The sequence below is a fragment of the Oncorhynchus masou genome, chromosome 24 (assembly GCF_036934945.1).
Source record: "Oncorhynchus masou masou isolate Uvic2021 chromosome 24, UVic_Omas_1.1, whole genome shotgun sequence".
Classification (NCBI taxonomy): domain Eukaryota; kingdom Metazoa; phylum Chordata; class Actinopteri; order Salmoniformes; family Salmonidae; genus Oncorhynchus; species Oncorhynchus masou.
Window position 1 is genome coordinate 113,236,664 of NC_088235.1, and position 24,085 is coordinate 113,260,748.

Genomic DNA, 24,085 nt, shown 5'->3' on the forward strand with positions numbered 1-24,085 from the left:
TCAGCGATACGGATTAGCTGAAACAGGGATGAGGATCAGCTGAAACAGGGTTACGGATCGGCTGAAACAGGGATGAGGATCAGCTGAAACAGGGATACGGATTAGCTGAAACAGGGATGAGGATCAGCTGAAACAGGGATACGGATCAGCTGAAACAGGGATGAGGATCAGCTGAAACAGGGATACGGATTAGCTGAAACAGGGATGAGGATCAGCTGAAACAGGGATACGGATTAGCTGAAACAGGGATGAGGATCAGCTGAAACAGGGATACGGATTAGCTGAAACAGGGATGAGGATCGGCTGAAACAGGGATGAGGATCAGCTAAAACAGGGATACGGATCAGCTGAAACAGGGAAACGGATCAGCTGAAACAGGGATGAGGATCGGCTAAAACAGGGATACGGATTAGCTGAAACAGGGATGAGGATCAGCTGAAACAGGGATATGGATTAGCTGAAACAGGGATGAGGATCAGCTAAAACAGGGATGAGGATCAGCTGAAACAGGGATGAGGATCAGCTGAAACGGGGATAGTGATCAGTTGAAATGGGGATAGTGATCAGCTGAACCGGGGATAGTGATCAGTTGAAACGGGGATAGTGATCAGTTGAAACGGGGATAGTGATCAGTTGAAACGGGGATAGTGATCAGTTGAAACGGGGATAGTGATCAGCTGAAACGGGGATAGTGATCAGTTGAAATGGGGATAGTGATCAGCTGAAACATGTTTCCACTTCAAAATAACAGCACTTACAGTTGACCGAGGCAGAAATTTGTTGAACTGACTTGTTGGAAAGGTGTCATCCTATGACTGTGCCACTTTGAAAGTCACTGAGCCCTTCAGTAAGGCCATTTTACTGCCAATGTTTGTCTATGGAGATTGCATGGTTGTGTGCTCAATTTTATAAACCTGTCAGCAACGGGTGAAGGCTGAAATAGCCGGTCCACTCATTTGAATTCATGTCCAAATACATTTTCTGTATAAAATGTCTCTTTTCCAGCAGCTTTGACAGATATAGGGCATCGTACCAAATGACACCCTATTCCCTATATAGTGCACTACTTTAGACCAGGGTCCACAGGGCTCTGGTCAAAACTAGTGCACTATAAAAGAAATAGGATGCCATTGGGACAGTTCTCATCCTTTGTTCGGTGCCACAACAACATAGCTATTGGTTAGTCCTGCATTAGGGACATTACCGGCCATCCCATCCTACACCTTAATAATTAACACCGCCATCTGCGATCAGTGTTATTGTTTATTGGCTGGCAGAGCGGCCCTCGGGGCAGTGTGGAGGCTAGCTGTCTGTTCATGGGGGTGTCAAACACCTACCTGTATGACTGGCTGCCTGGTTACCTGGCTGGATGGCTGGCTGACTGACTGGGTAACTATCGGCAGATTCTGTCACATCTTCATCATTGAGGGCTGACTGACTGGATAACTGACTGACTGACTGACTGAAGGACTCACTCGGGCCGTAAGTTACTTATTGATTTTGTTGATTGGATTTATTTGATACAATGCTTTTAACCTGTCAAACGCTTGTCAATAGTGTTGATTAACTAGGCCAGGGGTAGGATACTATACTGGCGCAACATGCAACAATTTTGAACATTTTACTGAGTAACATTTCATATAAGGAAATCAGTCAATTGAAATAAATAAATGAGGCACTAATCTATGAGTTTCACGTGACTGGGAATACAGATATGCATCTGTTGGTAACAGACACCTTTAATAAAAGGTAGGGGCGTGGATCAGAAAACCAGTCAGTATCTGGTGTGACCACCATGTGCCTCATGCAGCGAGACACATCTCCTTCACATAGAGTTGATCAGGTTGTTGATTGTGGCCGGTGGAATGTTGTCCTACTCCTCTTCAATGGCTGTGAGAAGTTGCTGGATATTAGTGGGAACTGGAGCGTGCTGTCGTACACGACTATCCAGAGCATTCTAAACATGCTCAATTGGTGACATGTCTGGTGATTACATAGATCATTGAAGAACTGGGACATTTGTATCTTCCAGGATTTGTGTACAGATCCTTGCGACATGAGACTGTTAATTATCATGCTGAAACGTGGAGCGATGGCGGTGGATAAATGACACGGCAATGGGACTCAGGATCTCGTCAAGATATCTTTGTGCATTCAAATTGCCATCGATAAAATGCAATTGTGTTCATTGTCCGTAGCTTATTCCTGCCCACATCATAACCCCACCTCCACCATGGGGCACACCATTGACATCAGCAAAACTCTCGCCCACACATCACCATAAATGTCTGCGGTTTTGAGACCGGTTAGATGTACTGCCAAATTCTCTAAAACGACATTGGAAGCAGTGTTATTCATTGGAATCTAGGCTTCACCAAAATAATTTACCAAGAAAAACATTCTAAAACATTAAATGTATCTTTCGTTTCATCATTTTCCTTCAATTCGCAAGGGGCTAAATGTACACGACATGACCAAAAGTATGTGGACACCTACCATGGGCATTAATATGGAGTTGGTCCCCCCCTTTGCCTCCACTCTTCTGGGAAGACTTTCCACTAGATGTTGGAACACTGCTGCTATAACAGCCTCCACTCTTCTGGGAAGGCTTTCCACTAGATGTTGGAACATTGCTGCGGGGACTTGCTTCCATTCAGCCACAAGAGCATTAGTGAGGTCGGGCACTGATGTTGGAAGATTAGGCCTGGCTCGCAGTCGGCGTTCCAATTCATCCCAAAGGTGTTCGGTGAGGTTTAGGTCAGGGCTCTGTGCAGGCCAGTCAAGTTCTTCCACATCGATCTCAACAAACCGTTTTGTCTGGAACTCGTTATGTGGACGGGGGCATCAAGGCAAAGGGTGGTTAATCTAAAATACATGTGGTCAGTATGTGTTATTTCAAATCAAATCAAATTTTATTTGTCACATACACATGGTTAGCAATGTTAATGCGAGCGTAGCGAAATGCTTGTGCTTCTAGTTCCGACAATGCAATAATAACCAACGAGTAATCTAACCTAACAATTCCACAACTACTACCTTATACACACAAGTGTAAAGGGATAAAGAATATGTACATAAAGATATATGAATGAGTGATAGGCAAGATGCAGTAGATGGTATCGAGTACAGTATATACATATGAGATGAGTAATGTAGGGTATGTAAACAAAGTGGCATAGTTTAAAGTGGCTAGTGATACATGCATTACATAAAGATGCAGTAGATGATATAGGGTACAGTATATACATATGAGATGAGTAATGTATGGTATGTAAACATTATATTAAGTAGCATTGTTTAAAGTGGCTAGTGATATATTTTCAATTCCCATTATTAAAGTGGCTAGAGATTTGAGTCAGTATGTTGGCAGCAGCCACTCAATGTTAGTGGGTGGTTTTTGTCCTTGATGATCTTTATGGCCTTCGGGTGACATCGGGTGGTGTAGGTGTCCTGGAGGGCAGGTAGTTTGCCCCCGGTGATGCATTGTGCAGACCTCACTACCCTCTGGAGAGCCTTACGGTTGTGGGCGGAGCAGTTGCCCGTACCAGGCGGTGATACAGCCCGCCAGGATGCTCTCGATTGTGCATCTGTAGAAGTTTGTGAGTGCTTTTGGTGACAACCCGAATTTCTGCGCCTTCTTCACGATGCTGTCTGTGTGAGTGGACCAATTCAGTTTGTATGTGATGTGTATGCCGAGGAACTTAAAACGTACTACCTTCTCCACTACTGTCCCGTCGATGTGGATAGGGGGGTGCTCCCTCTGCTGTTTCCTGAAGTCCACAATCATCTCCTTTGTTTTGTTGACGTTGAGTGTGAGGTTATTTTCCTGACACCACACTCCAAGGGCCCTCACCTCCTCCCTGTAGGCCGTCTCGTCGTTGTTGTTGGTAATCAAGCCTACCACTGTACTTTTGATGTCTTCACTATTATTGTACAATGTTTAACATTAAGAAAAACCATTGAATGAGTAGGTGTGTCCAAATGCTTGGCTAGTACGCTAAATTCAAATCAAATCAAATGTATTTATATAGCCCTTCGTACATCAGCTGATATCTCAAAGTGCTGTACAGAAACCCAGCCTAAAACCCCAAACAGCAAGTAATGCAGGTGTAGAAGCACGGTGGTTAGGAAAAACTCCCTAGAAAGGCCAAAACCTAGGAAGAAACCTAGAGAGGAACCAGGCTATGTGGGGTGGCCAGTCCTCTTCTGGCTGTGCCGGGTAGAGATTATAACAGAACATGGCCAAGATGTTCAAATGTTCATAAATGACCAGCATGGTCAAAAAATAATAAGGCAGAACAGTTGAAACTGGAGCAGCAGCACGGCCAGGTGGACTGGGGACAGCAAGGAGTCATCATGTCAGATAGTCCTGGGGCATGGTCCTAGGGCTCAGGTCCTCCGAGAGAGAAAAAGAAAGAGAATTAGAGAGAGCATATGTGGGGTGGCCAGTCCTCTTCCGGCTGTGCCGGGTGGAGATTATAACAGAACATGACCAAGATGTTCAAATGGTCATAAACGACCAGCATGGTCGAATAATAATAAGGTAGAACAGTTGAAACTGGAGCAGCAGCACGGCTAGGTGCACTGCGGACAGCAAGGAGTCATCATGTCAGGTAGTCCTGGGGCATGGTCCTAGGGCTCAGGTCCTCCGAGAGAGAGAAGGAGAGAATTAGAGAACGCACACTTAGATTCACACAGGACACCGAATTGAAAATTAATGGTAAATAATGAATTGTTTCACTTTTATTGTGAATATATTTTTTTGCACACTTCTACATTAATGTGGATGCTACAATGATTACGGATAATCCTGAATGAATCTTGAATAATGATGAGTGAGAACGCTACAGACGCACAAATATCATACCCCCAAGACATGCTAACCTCTCACCATTACAATAACAGGGGAGGTTAGCATTTTATATCATACCCCCAAGACATGCTAACTTACCATTACAATAACAAGGGAGGTTAGTATTTTATATCATACCCCCAAGACATGCTAACTTCCCATTACAATCACAGGAGAGGTTAGCATTTTATATCATACCCCCAAGACATGCTAACGTCCCATTACAATAACAGGAGAGTTTAGCATTTTATATCATACCCCCAAGACATGCTAACCTCTCACCATTACAATAACAGGGGAGGTTAGCATTTTATATCATACCCCCAAGACATGCTAACTTACCATTACAATAACAAGGGAGGTTAGTATTTTATATCATACCCCCAAGACATGCTAACTTCCCATTACAATCACAGGAGAGGTTAGCATTTTATATCATACCCCCAAGACATGCTAACGTCCCATTACAATAACAGGAGAGTTTAGCATTTTATATCATACCCCCAAGACATGCTAACTTCCCATTACAATCACAGGAGAGGTTAGCATTTTATATCATACCCCCAAGACATGCTAACCTCTCATTACAATAACAGGGCAGGTTAGCATTGTATATTATACCTCAAGACATGCTAACCACTCATTACAATAACAGGAGAGGTTAGCATTTTATATCATACCCCCAAGACATGCTAACCTCTCATTACAATAACAGGGGAGGTTAGCATTTTATATCATACCCCCAAGACATGCTGACTTCCCATTACAATAACAGGGGAGGTTAGCATTTTATATCATACCCCCAAGACATGCTAACTTCCCATCACAATCACAGGGGAGGTTAGCATTTTATATCATACCCCGAAGACATGCTAACTTCCCATTACAAACACAGGAGAGGTTAGCATTTTATATCAGACCCCAAGACATGCTAACTTCCCATTACAATCACAGGAGAGGTTAGCATTTTATATCATACCCTCAAGACATGCTAACTTCCCATTACAATCACAGGAGAGGTTAGCATTTTTCTGGGGTGGGTATGATATTTGTGCATCTGTAACTTTCTCACTCATCATTATTCACAATTCATTCAGGATTGTCCAACAAATTTGTAGAGTCACAACCCTGATATAGCCTTTGCGTGAAATGAATATGGGACCAAATACTTCACTTTTTATTACTTTAATACACATACGTGAATTTGTCCCAATGTTTTTGGTCTCTTAAAATGGGGGGGGGGGGGGGGGGGACTGTGCAAAAACTGCTGCACTTTATAAATGCTTCACCCAATATGGATGAGAATACCTTCAATTTTATGCTGACTGTCAGGCATAGGTTTAGAACAAGGCTGTAACGTAACAAACTGTGGTGCAAAAAGTCAAAGGGTCTAAATCGAAACGGAACGCATCAACAGAACATTGTTGCAAATGTTAAAGACACTAACTGAGACACAAAATTCAAATTGGAAGGAGTCTCTGTGTCAGGCGTAGGTGTAATAGGTTGCAGGGAAGTCAGGCGCAGGAGAGTCAAACGGAGTGTAAAATGGAGTCTTTTAATAAAGTCCACGTAACATGCTCCATAAGACTAAAAGGTACATAAACAAACAAACATGGGTACAAGGACCCGACGCGCACCTATATAACATAAAACTACACTGACAATAAATCAATCTCTGACAAAGACATGAGGGGAAACAGATGGTTAAATACACAACAGGCAATGAATGGGATTGAAAACAGGTGTGTGGGAAGACGAGACAAAAACCAATGGAACGTCAATGGTGACGAATGATGACGTCGAACAACGAGCACCGCCCGAACAAGGAGAGGCAACGACTTCGGCAGAAGTCGTGACACTGACAGTCTGCACTTTTACCTCATAGTCATTGAGTTTGATTTTATTTTTTATTTTTACAGGGACAGTGCACTTTAATCAACGTTTCAGTAAAAGTGCCGGTTTTAGCCAACCGGGCTAATTTTCAACCTCAGTCCCTGGGCAGGTTATTGAAAACAATTACAATATAGACAGTCATTGAGCAGTGATCACATGCAGAGCAACATAGGACATAGGACAAGCAAGATGTAGCATACAGACAGAGCAACATAGAACAAAAAGCAACAAGACAAAATCCATTAAAGCAACACATTTCATTTCATATCCAAAGTGCTGGAGTACAGAGCCAAGAACAGCAACAGATGTATGACTGTTTGTCTCTTTTTATTTCACGTTAGTCAATTAAGAGACGCTCTTTTCCTTAGCCTTGCTCAAGGGCACATCAATCGGCTTTTTCACATAGTCTTCTTGGGGATTCAAAACAGCAACCTTTCAGTTACTGCCCCCCTCCATTTTTTAAAAATACTACAAAAAAATTACCCCAAAACATATATACAGTATGTACACTGACTATACAAAACATACCTGCTCTTTCGATGACATGAACTGACCAGGTGAATCCAGGTTAAAGCCATGATCTTTTATTGATGTCACTTGTTAAATCCACTTCAATCAGAGTAGATAAAGGGGAGGACACAGGTTAAAGAAGGATTTTTAAGCCTTGAGATATGGATTGTGCATGTGTGACATTCAGAGGGTGAATGGGCAAGATGAAAAATTTAATTGCCTTTGAACGGGGTATGGTAGAAGGTTCCAGGTGTACCGGTGTGAGTGTGTCAAGAACTGCTATACTGCTGAGTTTTTCACATTCAACAGTTTCCCGTGTGTATCAAGAATGGTCCACCACCCAAAGGACATCCAGCCAACTTGACACAACTGTGGGAAGCGTTGGAGTCAACATGGCCCAGCATCCCTGTGGAACGCTTTCGACACCTTGTAGAGTCCAAGTCCCGACAAATTGAGGCTGTTCTGAGGGCAAAAGGGAGTGGTGCAACTCAATATTAGGAATGTGTTCATTAATAATTCCTTGTTCAAGTGTGTGTGTGAGAGCCATGTAACAAGGTGTTCTGAATTAGATGTACTTATATATTTCAGCTACTCTCACATACGACACACTTGGCTTTGGAGAGTTTAACGATTTTCCAGAGACCTCAGAGCCAGTGTATATATATATATATATATATATATATATATATATATATATATATATATATATATATATATACAGGACACACCACAGAGGGATGGACCGCAGAGGGATGTTAAAGCAGCCAAGTGCTCAGCATATGTGGGAACGCCTTCAAGTCTGTTGGAAAATAATTCCTCATGATGCTGGTTGAGAGAATGCCTAGAGTGTGCAAGACTGTCATCAAGGCAAAGGGTGGCTACTTTGAATTATCTCGAATCTATTTTGATTTGTTTAACCTGTTGAAACTCCCCATCCCGGATCCGGGATCGTGACTAAAGCCTCAGGCTCATTAGCATAACGCAACGTTAACGATTTCTGAAAATCGCAAATAAAATGAAAATAATGCGCCTGCTCTCAAGCTTAGCCTTTTCTTAACAACACTGTCATCTCAGATTTTCAAAATATGCTTTTGAACCATAGAAATTGACTAATTTGTGTAAGAGTATGCTAAGCTAGCTTAGCATTTTGAGTAGCATTTAGCACGCAACATTTTCACAAAAACCTGATAACCAAATAAATAAAATCATTTACCTTTGAAGAGCTTCGGATGTTTTCAATGTTTTGAATGAGTAGGTGTGTCCTGTATATATATATATATATATATATACAGGACACACCTACTCATTCAAGGGTTTTTCTTTATTTACTGTTTTCTATATTGTAGAATATATATATATATACTCTTTCAAGACTGTTGGAAAAGCATTCCTCATGAAGCTGGTTGAGAGAATACCAAATAGGACTGTCTTCTGTATACCACCCCTACAACACAACTGATTGGCTCAAAAGCATTAAGAAGGAAAGACATTCCACAAATGAACTTTTAACAAGGCACACCTGTTGATTGAAATCCATTCCAGGTGACTACCTCATGAAGCTGGTTGGGAGAATGCCAAGAGTGTGCAAAGCTGTCAACAAGGCAAACGCTCAGGAAGGAAACGCGTTCTGTCTCCTAGAGATAAGCGTACTTTGGTGCGAAAAGTGCAAATCAATCCCAGAATAACAGCAAAGGACCTTGTGAAGATGCTGGAGGAAACAGGTGCAAAAGTATCTATATCCACAGTACAACGAGTCCTATATCGACATAACCTGAAAGGCCGCTCAGCAAGGAAGAAGCCACTGCTCCAAAACCGCCACAAAAAAAGCCAGACTACGGTTTGCAACTCCACATGTGGACAAAGATTGTACTTTTTGAAGAAATGTCCTCTGGTCTGATGAAACAAAAATGGAACTGTTTGGCCATAATGACAATATTTATGTTTGGAGGAAAAAGGGGGATACTTGCAAGCCGAAGACACCATCCCAACCATGATGCACTGGGGTGGCAGCATCATGTTGTGGACGTGCTGCAGAAGAGACTGGTGCACTTCACAAAATAGATGGCGCCATGAGGTTGGAAAATTATGTGGATATATTGAAGCAACATCTCAAGACATCAGTCAGGAAGTTAAAGCTTGGTCGCAAATGGGTCTTCCAAATGGACAATGACCCCAAGCATACTTCCAAAGTTGTGTCATAATGGCTTAAGGAAACAAAGTCAAGGTATTGGAGTGGCCATCACAAATCCCTGACCTAAATCTTATAGAACATGTGTGGGCAGAACTGAAAAAGCGTGTGCGAGCAAGGAGGCCTACAAACCTGACTCAGTTACACCAGCTCTGTCAGGAGGTATGGGCCAACATCCACCCAACTTATTGTGGGAAGCTTGTGCTTCCGACTTCAACTGTACATAGAGCAGCGCTGGGCAGGGTACTGGGCGGAGGCCAGCTAGTAGGTACTATCTCCGCCGGGAAGCGGGGTGAACAAGCCATTGCTCAGGTCCTTGATTATCTTTTTGGGCTTCTTGTGACACCTGGTGCCTTAGATGTCCTGGAGGGCAGGCAGTGTGCCCCCGGTGATGCATTGTGTTGACCACACCACCCTTTGAAGAGCCCTGCGGTTGCGGATAGTGCAGTTTCCGTACCAGGCGGTGATACAGCCGGACAGGATGCTCTCAATGGTGCATCTGCAGAAGTTAGTGAGGGTGTTAGGGGCCAGGCCCAAATTTCTTCAGCCTCCTGAGGTTGAAGAGGTGCTGTTGCGCCTTCTTCACCACACTGTCTGTGTGGATGGACTATTCCAGGTTGTCATTGATGTGCTCACTGAGAAGACTGAAGCTTTTCTATGTGGATGGGGTCGTGCTCTCTCTGATACATCCTGAAGTCCACGATCAGCTCCTTCATTTTGTTGACTTTTTTAATTTTTTACCTTTATTTAACTAGGCAAGTCAGTTAAGAACGAATTCTTATTTTCAATGATGGCCTAGGAACAGTGGGTTAACTGCCTGTTCAGGGGCAGAACGACTTGTACCTTGTCAGCTCTGGGATTTGAACTTGCAAACTTTTGGTTATTGGTCCAACGCTCTAACCACTAGGCTACCCTGAGAGAGAGGTTATTTTCCTGGCACCACTTCGCCAGGGCCCTCATCTCCTCCCTGTTGGCTGTCTCATCGTTGTTTATAATCAGGCCTGCGATTTCAGTTTTGCGTGAATGCTGGCACCTATCCAGAAGGTTTTAGTTAGAATAATCCTCACACTGGGAATAACATCCTCTATACCACTTCCTGATGAACTCTGTCACCGAGTCAGTGTATACGTCAATGTTATTCTCAGAGGCAACCCGGAACATATCCCAGTCCGCTTGATCAAGACAATCTTGAAGCATAGATTCTGATTGGTCAGAACAACATTGAACAGACCTTACCACGGGAACTTCCTGTTTAAGTTTCTGCCTATAGGAAAGGAGGAGCAGAATGTGGAGGCGTGATCTGATTGGCCAAAAGGAGGGCAGGAGAGGGCTTCTTAGCCGTCCCGGTAGGGGGAGTAGCAATGGTCAAGAGTTTCTTGATGAACAAGAAGTGCAAGCGATGTGCTGATAAAATTTTGGTAGCATTTTACTATGATTTGCTTTATTGGTCCCAAGCTACAATACATGCGGCCTCAGGATATGCGGCTTTCCAGTTTGCACAAAGTCCAATGTAGTTCCTTGAGAGCCGTCGCAGTGTCAACTTGAGGGGGAATATACACGGCCGTGACAAGAGAATTCTCTCGGGAGAGACAAAAGATAAGTCTGCATTTTATATTGAGATATTCCAGATTGGGAGAATAGTTCCTGTACGTTAACACAATCACACCAGGATAGTTAATCATGAAACAAACACCTCTGTCTTTCTTCTTCCCGGAGAGTTCTATCTTTCTTCCTGTCCGCATGAGAGAACCCCGCTTGCTGTATGGACAGGGACAGTATATCCGGAGAGAGCTATGATTCCGGAAACAGAGTATGTTACAGTCCCTGATGTCTCCCTGGAAGGAGATCCTCGCTCTGAGCTCGTCTACTTTATTGTCCATGGACTGAACATTAGCAAGTAATGCGTATGCGGTGAATAGTATGAACGCCCCCTGAGTCGGACTAAAAGCTCACTCCGTATTCCTCTTCTTTGTAGGCGGTGTCTTGGAGCAGCCCCTGAGATGAGTGAAAATGCCTCTGGGGGTATGAACAAAGAATCCACTTCAGGAAAGTCACATTTTTGGTCGTTACGCTGGTGACCGCCAATCTAATAACCATAAATTGTTTTCGGCTATAGGTAATAATGCAAGAAAACGTTCTGAGCAAATAATGTAAGAAATAACACAACAACAAAAATACAGTAAAGTCGGTTAGGAGCTAGGGACAGGGTGACCTTGTCTGTCCGCGCCATCTGGAAGTTAACGCCGCAGCGAAAGCGATGCCGTAATGTCACAGCGTCAAAGTGGCGTGAGTGTGGAAATGGCTGGGTCCTTGGAGACAAAGCACAATAGTGTTCTGCAGCTTATCCGCCCTGCCTTTGATGTGTAGTGTGTTCCAAATGGCACCCTATTCCCTATACTGTACACTAGAGCCTTAGGGGCTCTGGTCAACAGTAGTGCACTATATAGGGAATTAGGGTCCCCTTTGGAACACAGAAGTTGTGGGTTTTATTCCTGTCCTTTGAGAGCAGAATTTGATCTGCATTCTGCATGGCCTCCATTAGGACATCACAGGTTCATTAGGGGAGATCTAAACGCTTCCATATATCCTGCATCCTCCCCACAGGGGTTGAAATCCTGCCAATACATGCAAGGTTTGTTTCTTTCTACTCCACTCCCTTATCCTCTATTTCTTTATTTTCCTCTCCTCTCTACTCTGTTCTGAACTCATTGTACCTCACCGATCTGAGCTTCTTTCTCTCTCTCTCTCTCTCTGTCCCCCTCCCAGCCCTTCTCAGCAGACCAGCCAATAGAAGAACTAGGTCCGGTGGAGGAGGATGTGAGGGGGAGACAGGCTGTGGCGTGGCAGCCCAGTAAAGAGGACTACTACCGTCGCCTTAGTGACCCAGGCCGCTACTACTTCCACAATAACAACAAAACAAATATGGAGAGCTTAAAGGTGATTGGCTGACATACTGACAGTATGATACTGAGCTGATGGTTGGCATCTGAGTCTGGATCCTCTCCAGATGGGCTTCCCATCTGAGTCTGGTTCCTCTCTAGGCTTTGTCCTCCCACTTCACAGGGTGGTGAATGTGCAAGGTGATGAGCTTGATGCTGCTTTCAAATAAATATTGAGGGTCTTATTTTTGTGACGCGATGATCGATGTTTGCTGCCATTTGACAAGTAAAAGTAATATTCTCTTATCCATAATAATCTCATAATGTAGCTAGCCTACCCGTACTGTGTCTGCCAGATGTTGGCTAGAGCGCACGTACCAAGACCAGAGTGAGCACATTTGCTATATAACAAAACTATCAGAAAACTATTTTTCATTCAGTACATGGGATTCTAACCGCAAACATTATCTTTATGTGCACTATGTCATCACACAGACTTTTATAAGCAAAAAAATCTGTTTGATGGAAACACATCTCTGGTGGGAAAATGTGCATATTATTTTATGCAAATTTGATGGAAACCTAGCTTCTAACCTAGCTACTAAACTAGCTACTAACCAAGCTTCTAATTTAGCTACTAATCTATCTTCTAATCTAGCTACTAATCTAGCTACTAACCTAGCTTCTAACCTAGCTACTAACCTAGCTCTTCTAACCTAGCTCCTCTACCTAGCTTCTAACCTAGCTACTAATATAATTTATAACCTAGCGTTTTACCTAGCTTCTAACCTAGCTACTAACCTAGCTCTTCTAACATAGCTACTAATCTAGCTTCTAATCTAGTTTCTGACCTAGCTTCTAATCTAGCATCTAACCTAGCTTCTAACCTAGCTACTAACCTAGCTTCTAACCTAGCTTCTAACCTACCTACTAACCAAATACAATTTATTTAAATAGCCCTTCTTACATCAGCTGAGAGAGAGAGAATACTTAAATTTACACAGGACACTGGATAAGACAGGAGAAATGCTCCAGATATAACAGACTAACCCTAAACCCCCGACACATAAACTACTGCAGCATAAATACTGGAGGCTGAGACAGGAGGGGTCAGGAGACACTGTGGCCCCATCCGATGATAACCTCGGACAGGGCCAAATGTAACGGATGTGAAATGGCTAGCTAGTTAGCGGTGGTACGCGCTAAATAGCGTTTCAATTGGTGACGTCACTTGCCCTGAGACCTTGAAGTAGTAGTTCCCCTTGCTCTGCAAGGGCCACGGCTTTTGTGGAGCGATGGGTAACGATGCTTCGTGGGTGACTATTGTTGATGTGTGCAGAGGGTCCCTGGTTCACGCACGGGTATGGGCGAGGGGACGGTCTAAAGTTATACTGTTACACAAACAGGCAGGATATAACCCCACCCATTTTGCCAAAGCACAGCCCCTACACCACTAGAGGGATATCTTCAACCACCAGCTTACCATCCTAAGACAAGGCCGAGTATAGAGGCCATGATTATTTTCATCATTGTCAAGAGATGTAGTACTAAAACACTTGAGTGTCTCCCTTGATCCTAGGTCCTGGCAGAGTTGTGCAGACTCAGGACAGCTGAGCTTTGGAGGAATACTCAGATTTAAAGAGGTGTCCGTAATTTGCTTTCTAATGATCATAATCTTTTCCTCAAAGAAGTTCCTGAATGTATTACTGCTGAAGTGAAAGCCATCCTCTCTCGGGGAATGCTGCTTTTTAGTTCGCCTTGCGACAGTATCAAAAATACATTTTGGATTGTTCTTATTTTCCTCAATTAAGTTGGAAATCGAGCAGCTGAGTGGGCATTCTATTTTGGATGTCTTGTTTGTCTATTTCTGTGTTTGGCCTGATATGGTTCTCAATCAGGGGCAGGTGTTAGTCATTGTCTCTGATTGGGAACCATATTTAGGTAGCCTGGGTTTCACTGTGTGTTTGTGGGTGATTGTTCCTGTCTCTGTGTTTTGCACCAGATAGGGCTGTTTAGGTTTTCGCACGTTTGTTATTTTGTTAGTTTATTCGTGTATAGTCTCTCGTCTCTCGATTTAAATAAAATGAATCACAACCACGCTGCATTTTGGTCCGCTCCTTCTTCCCACAACGAAAACCGTGACAGAATCACCCACCACAACAGGACCAAGCGGCGTGGTAACAGGCAAAAGCAACAGCAGGAGCAACAAAAGAAGGAATGGACATGGGAGGACGAATTAGACGAAGAAGGACCCTGGGCTCAGCCTGGAGAATATCGCCGTCCCAAGGAAGAACTGGAGGCGGGGAAAGCGGAGAAGCGCCGGTATGAGGAGGCAGCACGGCGACGCGGATGGAAGCCCGAGAGTCAGCACCAAAAATTTCTTGGGGGGGGGGCTCAGGGAGAGTGTGGCAGAGTCAGGAGTCAGACCTGAGCCCACTCTCCCTGTTTATTGTGAGGAGCCAAGGAGGAGACCAGAACCAGAGCCGGTGTTGGAGGTGAGCGAAACAGAGACTGTGAAGGAGTTAATGGGGAAATTGGAGGAGAAAGTAATGAGGGAGTTGCTGTGTTGGTGCTTTAAATATGGAATTCGCCCGACGGAGCGTGTCGGGGATTTGATGGCACCTGGGTCAGCGCTCCATACTCGTCCTGAGGGGCGTGCTAGTCGGCTGGTGAAGTTGGTGCCAGCCTCACGCACCAGGCCTCCTGTGCACCTCCCTAGCCTTGCATGTCCTGTGCCAGCACTGCTCTCAAGATCTCCAGTACGCCTTCACGGTCGAGCCCATCTTGTGCCACCTCCACACACCAGCCCTCCGATGGCAGCTCCCCGCACCAGGCTTCCTGTGCGTGTCCTCGGCCCAGTACCACCAGGACCACTCATCAGGCCTACAGTGCGCCTCGCCTCTCCAGCGCTGCCGGAGATTTCCTCCTCTCCTGCACTGCCGGAGTCTCCCGCCTGTTCAGCGCTGCCCGAGTCTCCAGCTTGTTCAGCGCAGCCAGAGCCTTCCTCCTCTCCTGTGCTGCTGGAGTCTCCCGCCTGTTTAGCGCTGCCAGAGCCTTCCACCTCTACAGCGTTGCCGGGGTCTCCTGCCTGTTTAGCGCAGCCAGAGCTGCCAGCCTGCATGGAGCAACCAGAGCTGCCAGCCTGCATGGAGCAGCCAGAGCTGCCAGCCTGCATGGAGCAGCCAGAGCTGCCAGCCTGCATGGAGCAGCCAGAGCTGCCAGCCTGCATGGAGCAGCCAGAGCTGTCAGTCTGCATGGAGCAGCCAGAGCTGTCATTCTGCATGGAGCTGCCAGTCTGCATGGAGCTGCAAGTCTGCAAGGAGCTGCCAGTCTGCAAGGAGCTGCCAGTCTGCAAGGAGCTGCCAGTCTGCAAGGAGCTGCCAGTCTGCAAGGAGCTGCCAGAGCTGCCAGTCTGCAAGGAGCTGCCAGAGCTGCCAGTCTGCATGGAGCAGCCAGAGTCGCCAGTCAGCATGGAGCAGCCAGAGCCGCCAGTCAGCCAGACTCTTCCAGATCTGCCAGTCAGCCAGACTCTTCCAGATCCGCTAGTCAGCCAGACTCTTCCAGATCTGCCAGTCAGCCAGACTCTTCCAGATCTGCCAGTCAACCAGACTCTTCCAGATCTGCCAGTCAGCCAGACTCTTCCAGATCTGCCAGTCAACCAGACTCTTCCAGATCTGCCAGTCAGCCAGACTCTTCCAGATCCGCCAGTCCGCCAGACTCTTCCAGATCCGCCAGTCAGCCAGACTCTTCCAGATCCGCCAGTCAACCAGACTCTTCCAGATCCGCCAGTCAACCAGACTCTTCCAGATCCGCCAGTCAGCCAGACTCTTCCAGATCTGCCAGTCAGCCAGACTCTTCCAGATCTGCCAGTCAGCCAGACTCTTCCAGATCTGCCAGTCAGCCAGACTCTGCCGGAACCGTCAGTCAGCCAGGATCTGCCGGAACCGTCAGTCTGCCAGACTCTTCTGGATCCGCCAGTCAGCCAGATTCTTCCGGATCCGCCAGTCAGCCAGGATCTGCCAGAGCCTTCCTCCTCTCCTGTGCTGCCGGAGTCTCCCGCCTGTCCGGCGCTGCTGCCGGAGTCTCCCGCCTGTCCGGCGCTGCTGCCGGGGTCTCCCGCCTGTCCGGCGCTGCTGCCGGGGTCTCCCGCCTGTCCGGCGCTGCTGCCGGGGTCTCCCGCCTGTCCGGCGCTGCTGCCGGGGTCTCCCGCCTGTCCGGCGCAGCTGCCGGGGTCTCCCGCCTGTCAGGCGCTGCTGCCGGAGTCTGAAGAGCCCCTCTGTCCCGAGCTGCCCCTCTGTCCCGAGCTGCCCCTCTGTCCTGTGTTGTTAAGTAGGGTTGCCGTGTCTGGGAGGTCACGGAAGCGGACAATGTGGGGGAAGACTGCTGTGAAGTGGGGGCCACGTCCAGCACCAGACCCGCCACCGCGGACAGATGCCCACCCAGACCCTCCCCGATAGGTTCAGGTTTTGCGGCCGGAGTCCGCACCTGGGGGGTACTGTCACGCCCTGGCCATAGTTTACTTTGTATGTTTCTATGTTTTGATTGGTCAGGGAGTGATCTGAGTGGGCATTCTATGTTGGATGTCTTGTTTGTCTATTTCTGTGATTGGCCTGATATGGTTCTCAATCAGGGGCAGGTGTTAGTCATTGTCTCTGATTGGGAACCATATTTAGGTAGCCTGGGTTTCACTGTGTGTTTGTGGGTGATTGTTCCTGTTTCTGTGTTTTGCACCAGATAGGGCAGTTTAGGTTTTCGCACGTTTGTTATTTTGTTAGTTTATTCGTGTATAGTCTCTCGTCTCTCGATTTAAAGTACAATGAATAACAACCACGCTGCATTTTGGTCCGCTCCTTCTTCCCACAACGAAAACCGTGACAATAGGTTAGTAGATAGCTACTAACCTAGCTTCTAACATAGCTACTAACATAGCTTCTAACATAGCTACTAACCTAGCTTCTAACATAGCTACTAACCTAGCTTCTAACATAGCTACTAACATAGCTACTAACATAGCTACTAACCTAGCTTCTAACATAGCTACTAACCTAGCTTCTAACATAGCTACTAACCTAGCTTCTAACCTAGCTACTAACATAGCTACTAACATAGCTACTAACCTAGCTTCTAACATAGCTACTAACCTAGCTACTAACATAGCTTCTAACCTAGCTTCTAACATAGCTACTAACATAGCTACTAACCTAGCTTCTAACATAGCTACTAACATAGCTACTAACATAGCTACTAACCTAGCTTCTAACATAGCTACTAACCTAGCTTCTAACATAGCTACTAACCTAGCTTCTAACCTAGCTACTAACATAGCTACTAACCTACCCTCTAACCGAGCTTTTGTCAGTGAGTATTTGTCTCTATATATCACATAGCCTCAAGGTTTGAGAGGCCAGTACCCAGTGGGTTGCCAATTCAAATTCCAGGGCTGTTGGGGAAATGTTGTATATCCCATGTAGGCATATCCTATATCCCAAAGATTCACCATCTCTTTGTTTTCCTGCCCAGCAACCAGAGACAGAGGAGTACCCTCAGGCTCAATACCCTGCTCCTCTGCCTGAACCCACCTCATCCTCCTCTCAACCACAACCATCTGCCATCTACAGTGTACAACATGTTATAGTGGCATCAAAAGGTGAGGGTTAACACCAGTTAGTGATGATACCAGTATCCCAATATGTTTGACATGGCAAAAAAAATGAAAACACAAAGCAGACCAAATACTTCAGTTCTTTGAAAACAAAAACAAATATTGTGTGCTGTAGCTCGGGAAATAAATACATGTGATTCTGGATGACAACATAATGATGATTCCTTCCTACAGAAGGAAAATCTGCTTCATGTTTTGTTTCCTTGACACGATACTAACGACTATCACAATAATGGCATCGTCCCGACCAGTTTAGTGTCATACCAGTATTGCACTCTATTTCTACTTTATTGATTTATTTAACAATTGTTTTTACGAAGCAAGTCACTAAATGTAATAGTTGGTTTGGGAATTGATTTCACCATTGGTTCAGTTCAATCATTGGTCAATCCATGACGTTTGGAATTGATGTTTTGTGTCTGTTGACATGTGTTAACACGAGTAGGACACTGCATACACTAACAAACACATCTGTCACTGTTTTATTTCAGTTGTGAAAACTTTAACTCAAAGCAGCGAGGAGGTGAAAACTGTCCATCTGACCGAGGTTTCAGACAAAAACCTCCTGGCTGGTAAAATCAACGGAGATCAAGGGCTCCTGACAGAAATGAAACCATCAGAGCTCGTATCAACACGAGCAGTAAGCATCACTTTCCCTCCCCCTTTGATATGTCTCTTCCTGTTTTTTAGGATGATATACCAGGCTGTTATACTTATAAATAGTTGGTCTTCTTTGTCTTCTACAGAATAAGGTAGTAGCGGAAGAGATGACTGTTGATCTCACCAAAGTTCAGCTGGGTGGAAACAAGATCCTTTGTGAATTGAAATCCTCACCAACTGCAGTAGTTAGTTCTTCCTCAGATATTTTTTTGTTTTGTTGTTCTTGAACTAATACAGAAAAATGATGCTGATGAAAGCCATTGCATTGGATTTCCTCTTTGCTCTTCCTCAGCTACAGTGCCTTGCGAAAGTATTCGGCCCCCTTGAACTTTGCGACCTTTTGCCACATTTCAGGCTTCAAACATAAAGATATAAAACTGTATTTTTTTGTGAAGAATCAACAACAAGTGGGACACAATCATGAAGTGGAACGACATTTATTGGATATTTCAAACTTTTTGAACAAATCAAAAACTGAAAAATTGGGCGTGCAAAATTATTCAGCCCCCTTAAGTTAATACTTTGTAGCGCCACCTTTTGCTGCGATTACAGCTGTAAGTCGCTTGGGGTATGTCTCTATCAGTTTTGCATATCGAGAGACTGAAATTTTTTCCCATTCCTCCTTGCAAAACAGCTCGAGCTCAGTGAGGTTGGATGGAGAGCATTGTATTTGTGTTTTTGTATTAATACTCCTTATAATTATAATTCATTATTAATCTGTTATTATTATCGTGACCGTATTAGGACATCCTGATGATGAAACAAGTCCTGCTGTGTCTGTGGTTGTCCTAATATGGACACCGTATGTGAATGATGAATGATATGGCTTTGTCTTCAACAGAGTAAGATGGTGTCGTTTTCCACAGAAGAGGTCAAACCTTCTGAACAGTCTTCTGTTGATCCGACCCAAAATGTCCTTGGGCTCGGTGACAAAAAACTCCTCTGTGAAATCAAGTCTCCAGAAGATTCAACCAATGCTGTAATTACTCGTCACTCTCTGATATCTTGTTTCTGTTCTTGGACTAATAGGTCTATTTGACCAAGTTTTTTTTTTTAAATGATGTGCGGTATTTTCCTTTGTCTATTAACAGAGTAAAATGGTGGTGAGACATACATTTTCGGCAGACGGAATCAGTCCGAACAAACCTTCTGAAGAAGTGATTACAGTTGATCTGACCAATAACATTACACTTGGTGGCAAAAAGCAGTTGATCTGACCAATAACGTTACACGTGGTGGCAAAAAGCCGTTGATCTGACCAATAACGTTACACTTGGTGGCAAAAAGCAGTTGATCTGACCAATAACGTTACACGTGGTGGCAAAAAGCCGTTGATCTGACCAATAACGTTACACTTGGTGGCAAAAAGCCGTTGATCTGACCAATAACGTTACACTTGGTGGCAAAAGCCCCTCACTGAAATGAAGACTTCATCTGACGCAGTAAACACTGACATCAGATTTCCTCTTCTGTTGTTTCACTTTATGTTCTTAGACTTATACCGCCAAGCTGTCATAACGGAATGAATGTTAACTTTCTTTGTCTTAAACAGGGTAAGATAAAGGCGGAGGTAAAAACTGTTGATCTGGCGAAGGCTTCTGACAAGAATCTCCTGGCTGGCAAAAACCTGCTCGGTGACAAAAAGTTCCTCGACAACATGAAATCCATCACATCTCTGAAACAGACAGAAATATCCACAGTAGCTGTAGCACAAGCAGTAAGCATCACATCACTTCTCTTTAAAAATATATATATTTTCTCTACTTGGGCTAATACTTACTTACTTAGTCCTCTTTGTCTGGTGTGTGACATAAGGCAACAAATATTCTGCTACTGGAGGCTGTCTTTGGCCACAGTTTCTGCCCTGTCCCATGAGAGACCCATCTCGTCCACTGGAGTCTGTCTTTGGCCACAGTTTCTGCCCTGTCCCACGAGAGACCCATCTCGTCCACTGGAGGCTGTCTTTGGCCACAGTTTCTGCCCTGTCCCACGAGAGACCCATCTCGTCCACTGGAGTCTGTCTTTGGCCACAGTTTCTGCCCTGTCCCATGAGAGACCCATTTCGTCCACTGGAGGCTGTCTTTGGCCACAGTTTCTGCCCTGTCCCACGAGAGACCCATCTCGTCCACTGGAGGCTGTCTTTGGCCACAGTTTCTGCCCTGTCCCACGAGAGACCAATCTCGTCCACTGGAGTCTGTCTTTGGCCACAGTTTCTGCCCTGTCCCACGAGAGACCCATCTCGTCCACTGGAGGCTGTCTTTGGCCACAGTTTCTGCGCTGTCCCACGAGAGACCAATCTCGTCCACTGGAGTCTGTCTTTGGCCACAGTTTCTGCCCTGTCCCACGAGAGACCCATCTCGTCCACTGGAGGCTGTCTTTGGCCACAGTTTCTGCGCTGTCCCACGAGAGACCAATCTCGTCCACTGGAGTCTGTCTTTGGCCACAGTTTCTGCCCTGTCCCACGAGAGACCAATCTTGTCCAGCTCAGTCTCCATATTGGACTAATACAACAAGCTGTTATACTGATGGTAAATTGGTGTTGATATTGTTTTGTTCACCAACAGAACAGGATGGTAGTTCTGCCCACGGAAGAGGCCAACCTATCAGACATTGACTATCTGGTTCCCACCCATGACGAGCGGGGTCGGCCAATCGCTGAGTGGAAGAGACAGGTCATGGTGCGTCAGCTACAGGCCAGGCTATTGGACGAGGAGGACCAGAGGAGGAAGGTGAGGCACTCTGATTTCATATTCCAATACGGTCACAGCCCTGATTGGATAACTCATGATGCTGTATGGTCACATCAATAGAGCTGGCATGTACTTCGTAGTCATTACACCAATCAGGACATAAAGAGACGGATTCTCAGACCCAGATTAAGTCTAAGTTGTGTGTATGTCAGTGATATGACGTGTACTGTATACTTAAAAACCTCTGTACTGTGTCTCCTCAACCTTTGTAGGAGAATGGGAACAGCACTTCCAAAGCGGTGAACTGGAGGTACTCACAGGCCCACAACGCGATCCTGGGCCCGTTTGGAGAGCTGCTGACCGAGGACGACCTGATTTACCTGGAGAAGCAGATCCAGAGCGTGTCCAACCAGAAAAACTGTGAAGGCTATGAGACAGAGCTAGCTCGTCTGGCTGAGGAGCTCAGGACCATCCTGCCAGCTCCCATCGTCAACATCACAGCCCACACTCAGTTCAGAAACCCCAACCAGGAGTCTCAGGTTTCAGTTTATTTGACAACAACAACAAAAATTCAACAGTGTATATACCACAGAGATCCTATTAAATTATATATGTAATTCTATTTTACAAACATGAACAATGTTTCTAGAATCACACAATGAAGTCAATGACTTATTTCCATTGTAATCCCTTAATTAAGGTCCCTCTGCCCGTGTGGTGCAACCGCATCTCAGGCATCGTAAAGAGCATGTCCCTGCTGATGGCCAACCTGGCAGACGGGCCATACTCTAAGATGCCCAACACAGAGCTATCCACTGTGTTCTCCCAGAGCCCAGACAGACCCACCTCTACCCGAGGGCGCAGGGAGCAGATAGAGTCCGAGATCCAACAGTTTGGGGTTTCTGTCCGGAATCTGAAGTCCAACTTTGAAGGTCATGAACAAGAAACAGAAGAAGAGGTCCACACGATGTCAGCCACACAGGAGGAAGGCCTGGGGTCAGAGGTCAGAGGAACACAGGAACAGCCCAAAGAGATGAACCCAGCCCCCGAAGCTGACCGGAACAGTGACTCAGGCATAGTCTGCGATGACGACATGACCGACGTTAGGGAAACCACCAGTCTACGGAAGGAACGTATCGTGGTGCTGTTCCTGGGCCACTGGAAGAAGTCCGCCTACACGGTGACTCTGAAGACCAGAGAGGCCGAGAGGAGAGCCAGTGTGGAGGAGGTTGGTGGTAAACCTGGGGGGACAGATGGCAGGGGACCACAGAAGGGATCTCAGATGCCTCTGGGACATTTCTTCAAACAGAGGAGTGTCATCAACAAGATGATTGGTGATTGGAGGAGCATGATCTCCAGCGTTCCGTCTCGCCAGATCCGCCGTCTCCACCGGCAGCAGGCACCATACTCCCCTGAACAGTTCCTCCCCAAGGTCATTCTGCACTTTATACACACACACAGACACTTTCTACACACACACACACACTGATTGTGATTCTGAATCTGATTCTAATTCCTCCACAAGGTGGACGGGGCGATGGTGGACTATGACAGCCTGACCCTTGACCTCTTTATGCTGGGGTACTTCCACATCCTGGAACTCGAACTCCCCGCGGACGAGAGGAAGATGAGACACCTGCTGTGCTTTGAGGTGTTTGACCACGTTGGTCGTTTCACCTGGGAGAGCATCCGGGAGTTCCACAAGGCCGTCATGATGGACATCGAGGCCGGGAACCGTGAGTGGAAGGACGGCTTCGAGGACATTAAGGCCAAGTTCTTTGGGAACGTGTCAACGACTCGGTCTGAACTGCCAGAGGAACAACAGTTTCCACCAGAGGTCAGGTCTGTGCCCATAGTCATCCTCCAAACCCCGACACCAGATGAAGGGGCTCTGATTAAACAAGGAACAGACATTTCCAGTTTCAGCAATGATGAGATTTGCAAATACATAGACAGGAGTTTCACTTTCTGGAAAGACAAGGAGGCAGAGATTTTTGATTTTGAGTAGTAGTTGTTTTCACTTGACCTTCTTTAAAAAAAATTTTTTTTTTTTAAATAATTGGTAGTCTTCCGAAGTCAAGTTATAGTTATGTAGTCTGCTGATATCAAGTTATAGTAAGGGATGAGTCTACTGTAAGTGCATTTTATTCTGGGTGTGAATACCTTTGTGTTTTTTGTGAATAGTTGTAACAGCTCTTATTATTTAAAGAGAAAAGTAAGCCTACCGTAAACTTTCCAACCTTAGAAACAGGTCGTCAGATGTATAGTACTATAACAATAAAGAAGCATAAAGGACATGCTAGTGTCACGTGATTTCCTCTGAGAAGAGCCAGTATTGTCTGTACACCTATTGATAACATGGGTTTTTCATATCAGTATCGATACTATTAGCATGATGTAACCTTGTACCATGATGTTACATAGTGTAAAAGGAAAACTTTGAGATTCTGGCAATGATGTGTAACTCCACCAAAGTCAGACTAACTTCCCGGACACTATTTTTATGTCTCCGTGTTCAGTATGAAGAAAGTTAAGAGGTAGTTCCGCAAGCCAATGCTAACTAGCGTTAGCGCACTGACTGGAGGTCTTGGTATCTGCTACCATAGTCTTCCAGTCATTGCGCTAACAGTAGTTAGAAACTGCGCTAACGCTAGGTCAGCAACTTTCTTCAAACTGCATGCAGAGACATACAAAATGGTATCCACAAGTTCATCTGACTCTGGGGAAGGAGATAAAAGGGACTCATTGCCA

At 45.4% G+C, this 24,085-nt stretch overlaps 1 protein-coding gene across 1 annotated transcript in view; it reads left to right on the forward strand.

Annotated features, from left to right (window-relative positions):
- The window catches only part of LOC135511779 (espin-like protein), a 45,263-nt gene extending 21,674 nt beyond the window's left edge, over positions 1–23,589 (forward strand). The window contains exons 6-15 of the mRNA XM_064933247.1: positions 4,182–4,191; positions 12,220–12,380; positions 17,843–17,969; positions 18,476–18,499; positions 19,514–19,539; positions 20,239–20,361; positions 21,209–21,373; positions 21,607–21,873; positions 22,035–22,766; positions 22,860–23,589. Of these exons, the coding sequence (XP_064789319.1) occupies positions 4,182–4,191; positions 12,220–12,380; positions 17,843–17,969; positions 18,476–18,499; positions 19,514–19,539; positions 20,239–20,361; positions 21,209–21,373; positions 21,607–21,873; positions 22,035–22,766; positions 22,860–23,342 (2,118 nt within the window). The 3' untranslated portion in view covers positions 23,343–23,589. The remainder of the gene's footprint in view (positions 1–4,181; positions 4,192–12,219; positions 12,381–17,842; positions 17,970–18,475; positions 18,500–19,513; positions 19,540–20,238; positions 20,362–21,208; positions 21,374–21,606; positions 21,874–22,034; positions 22,767–22,859) is intronic.
- The last annotated feature ends 496 nt before the right edge of the window (positions 23,590–24,085 follow it).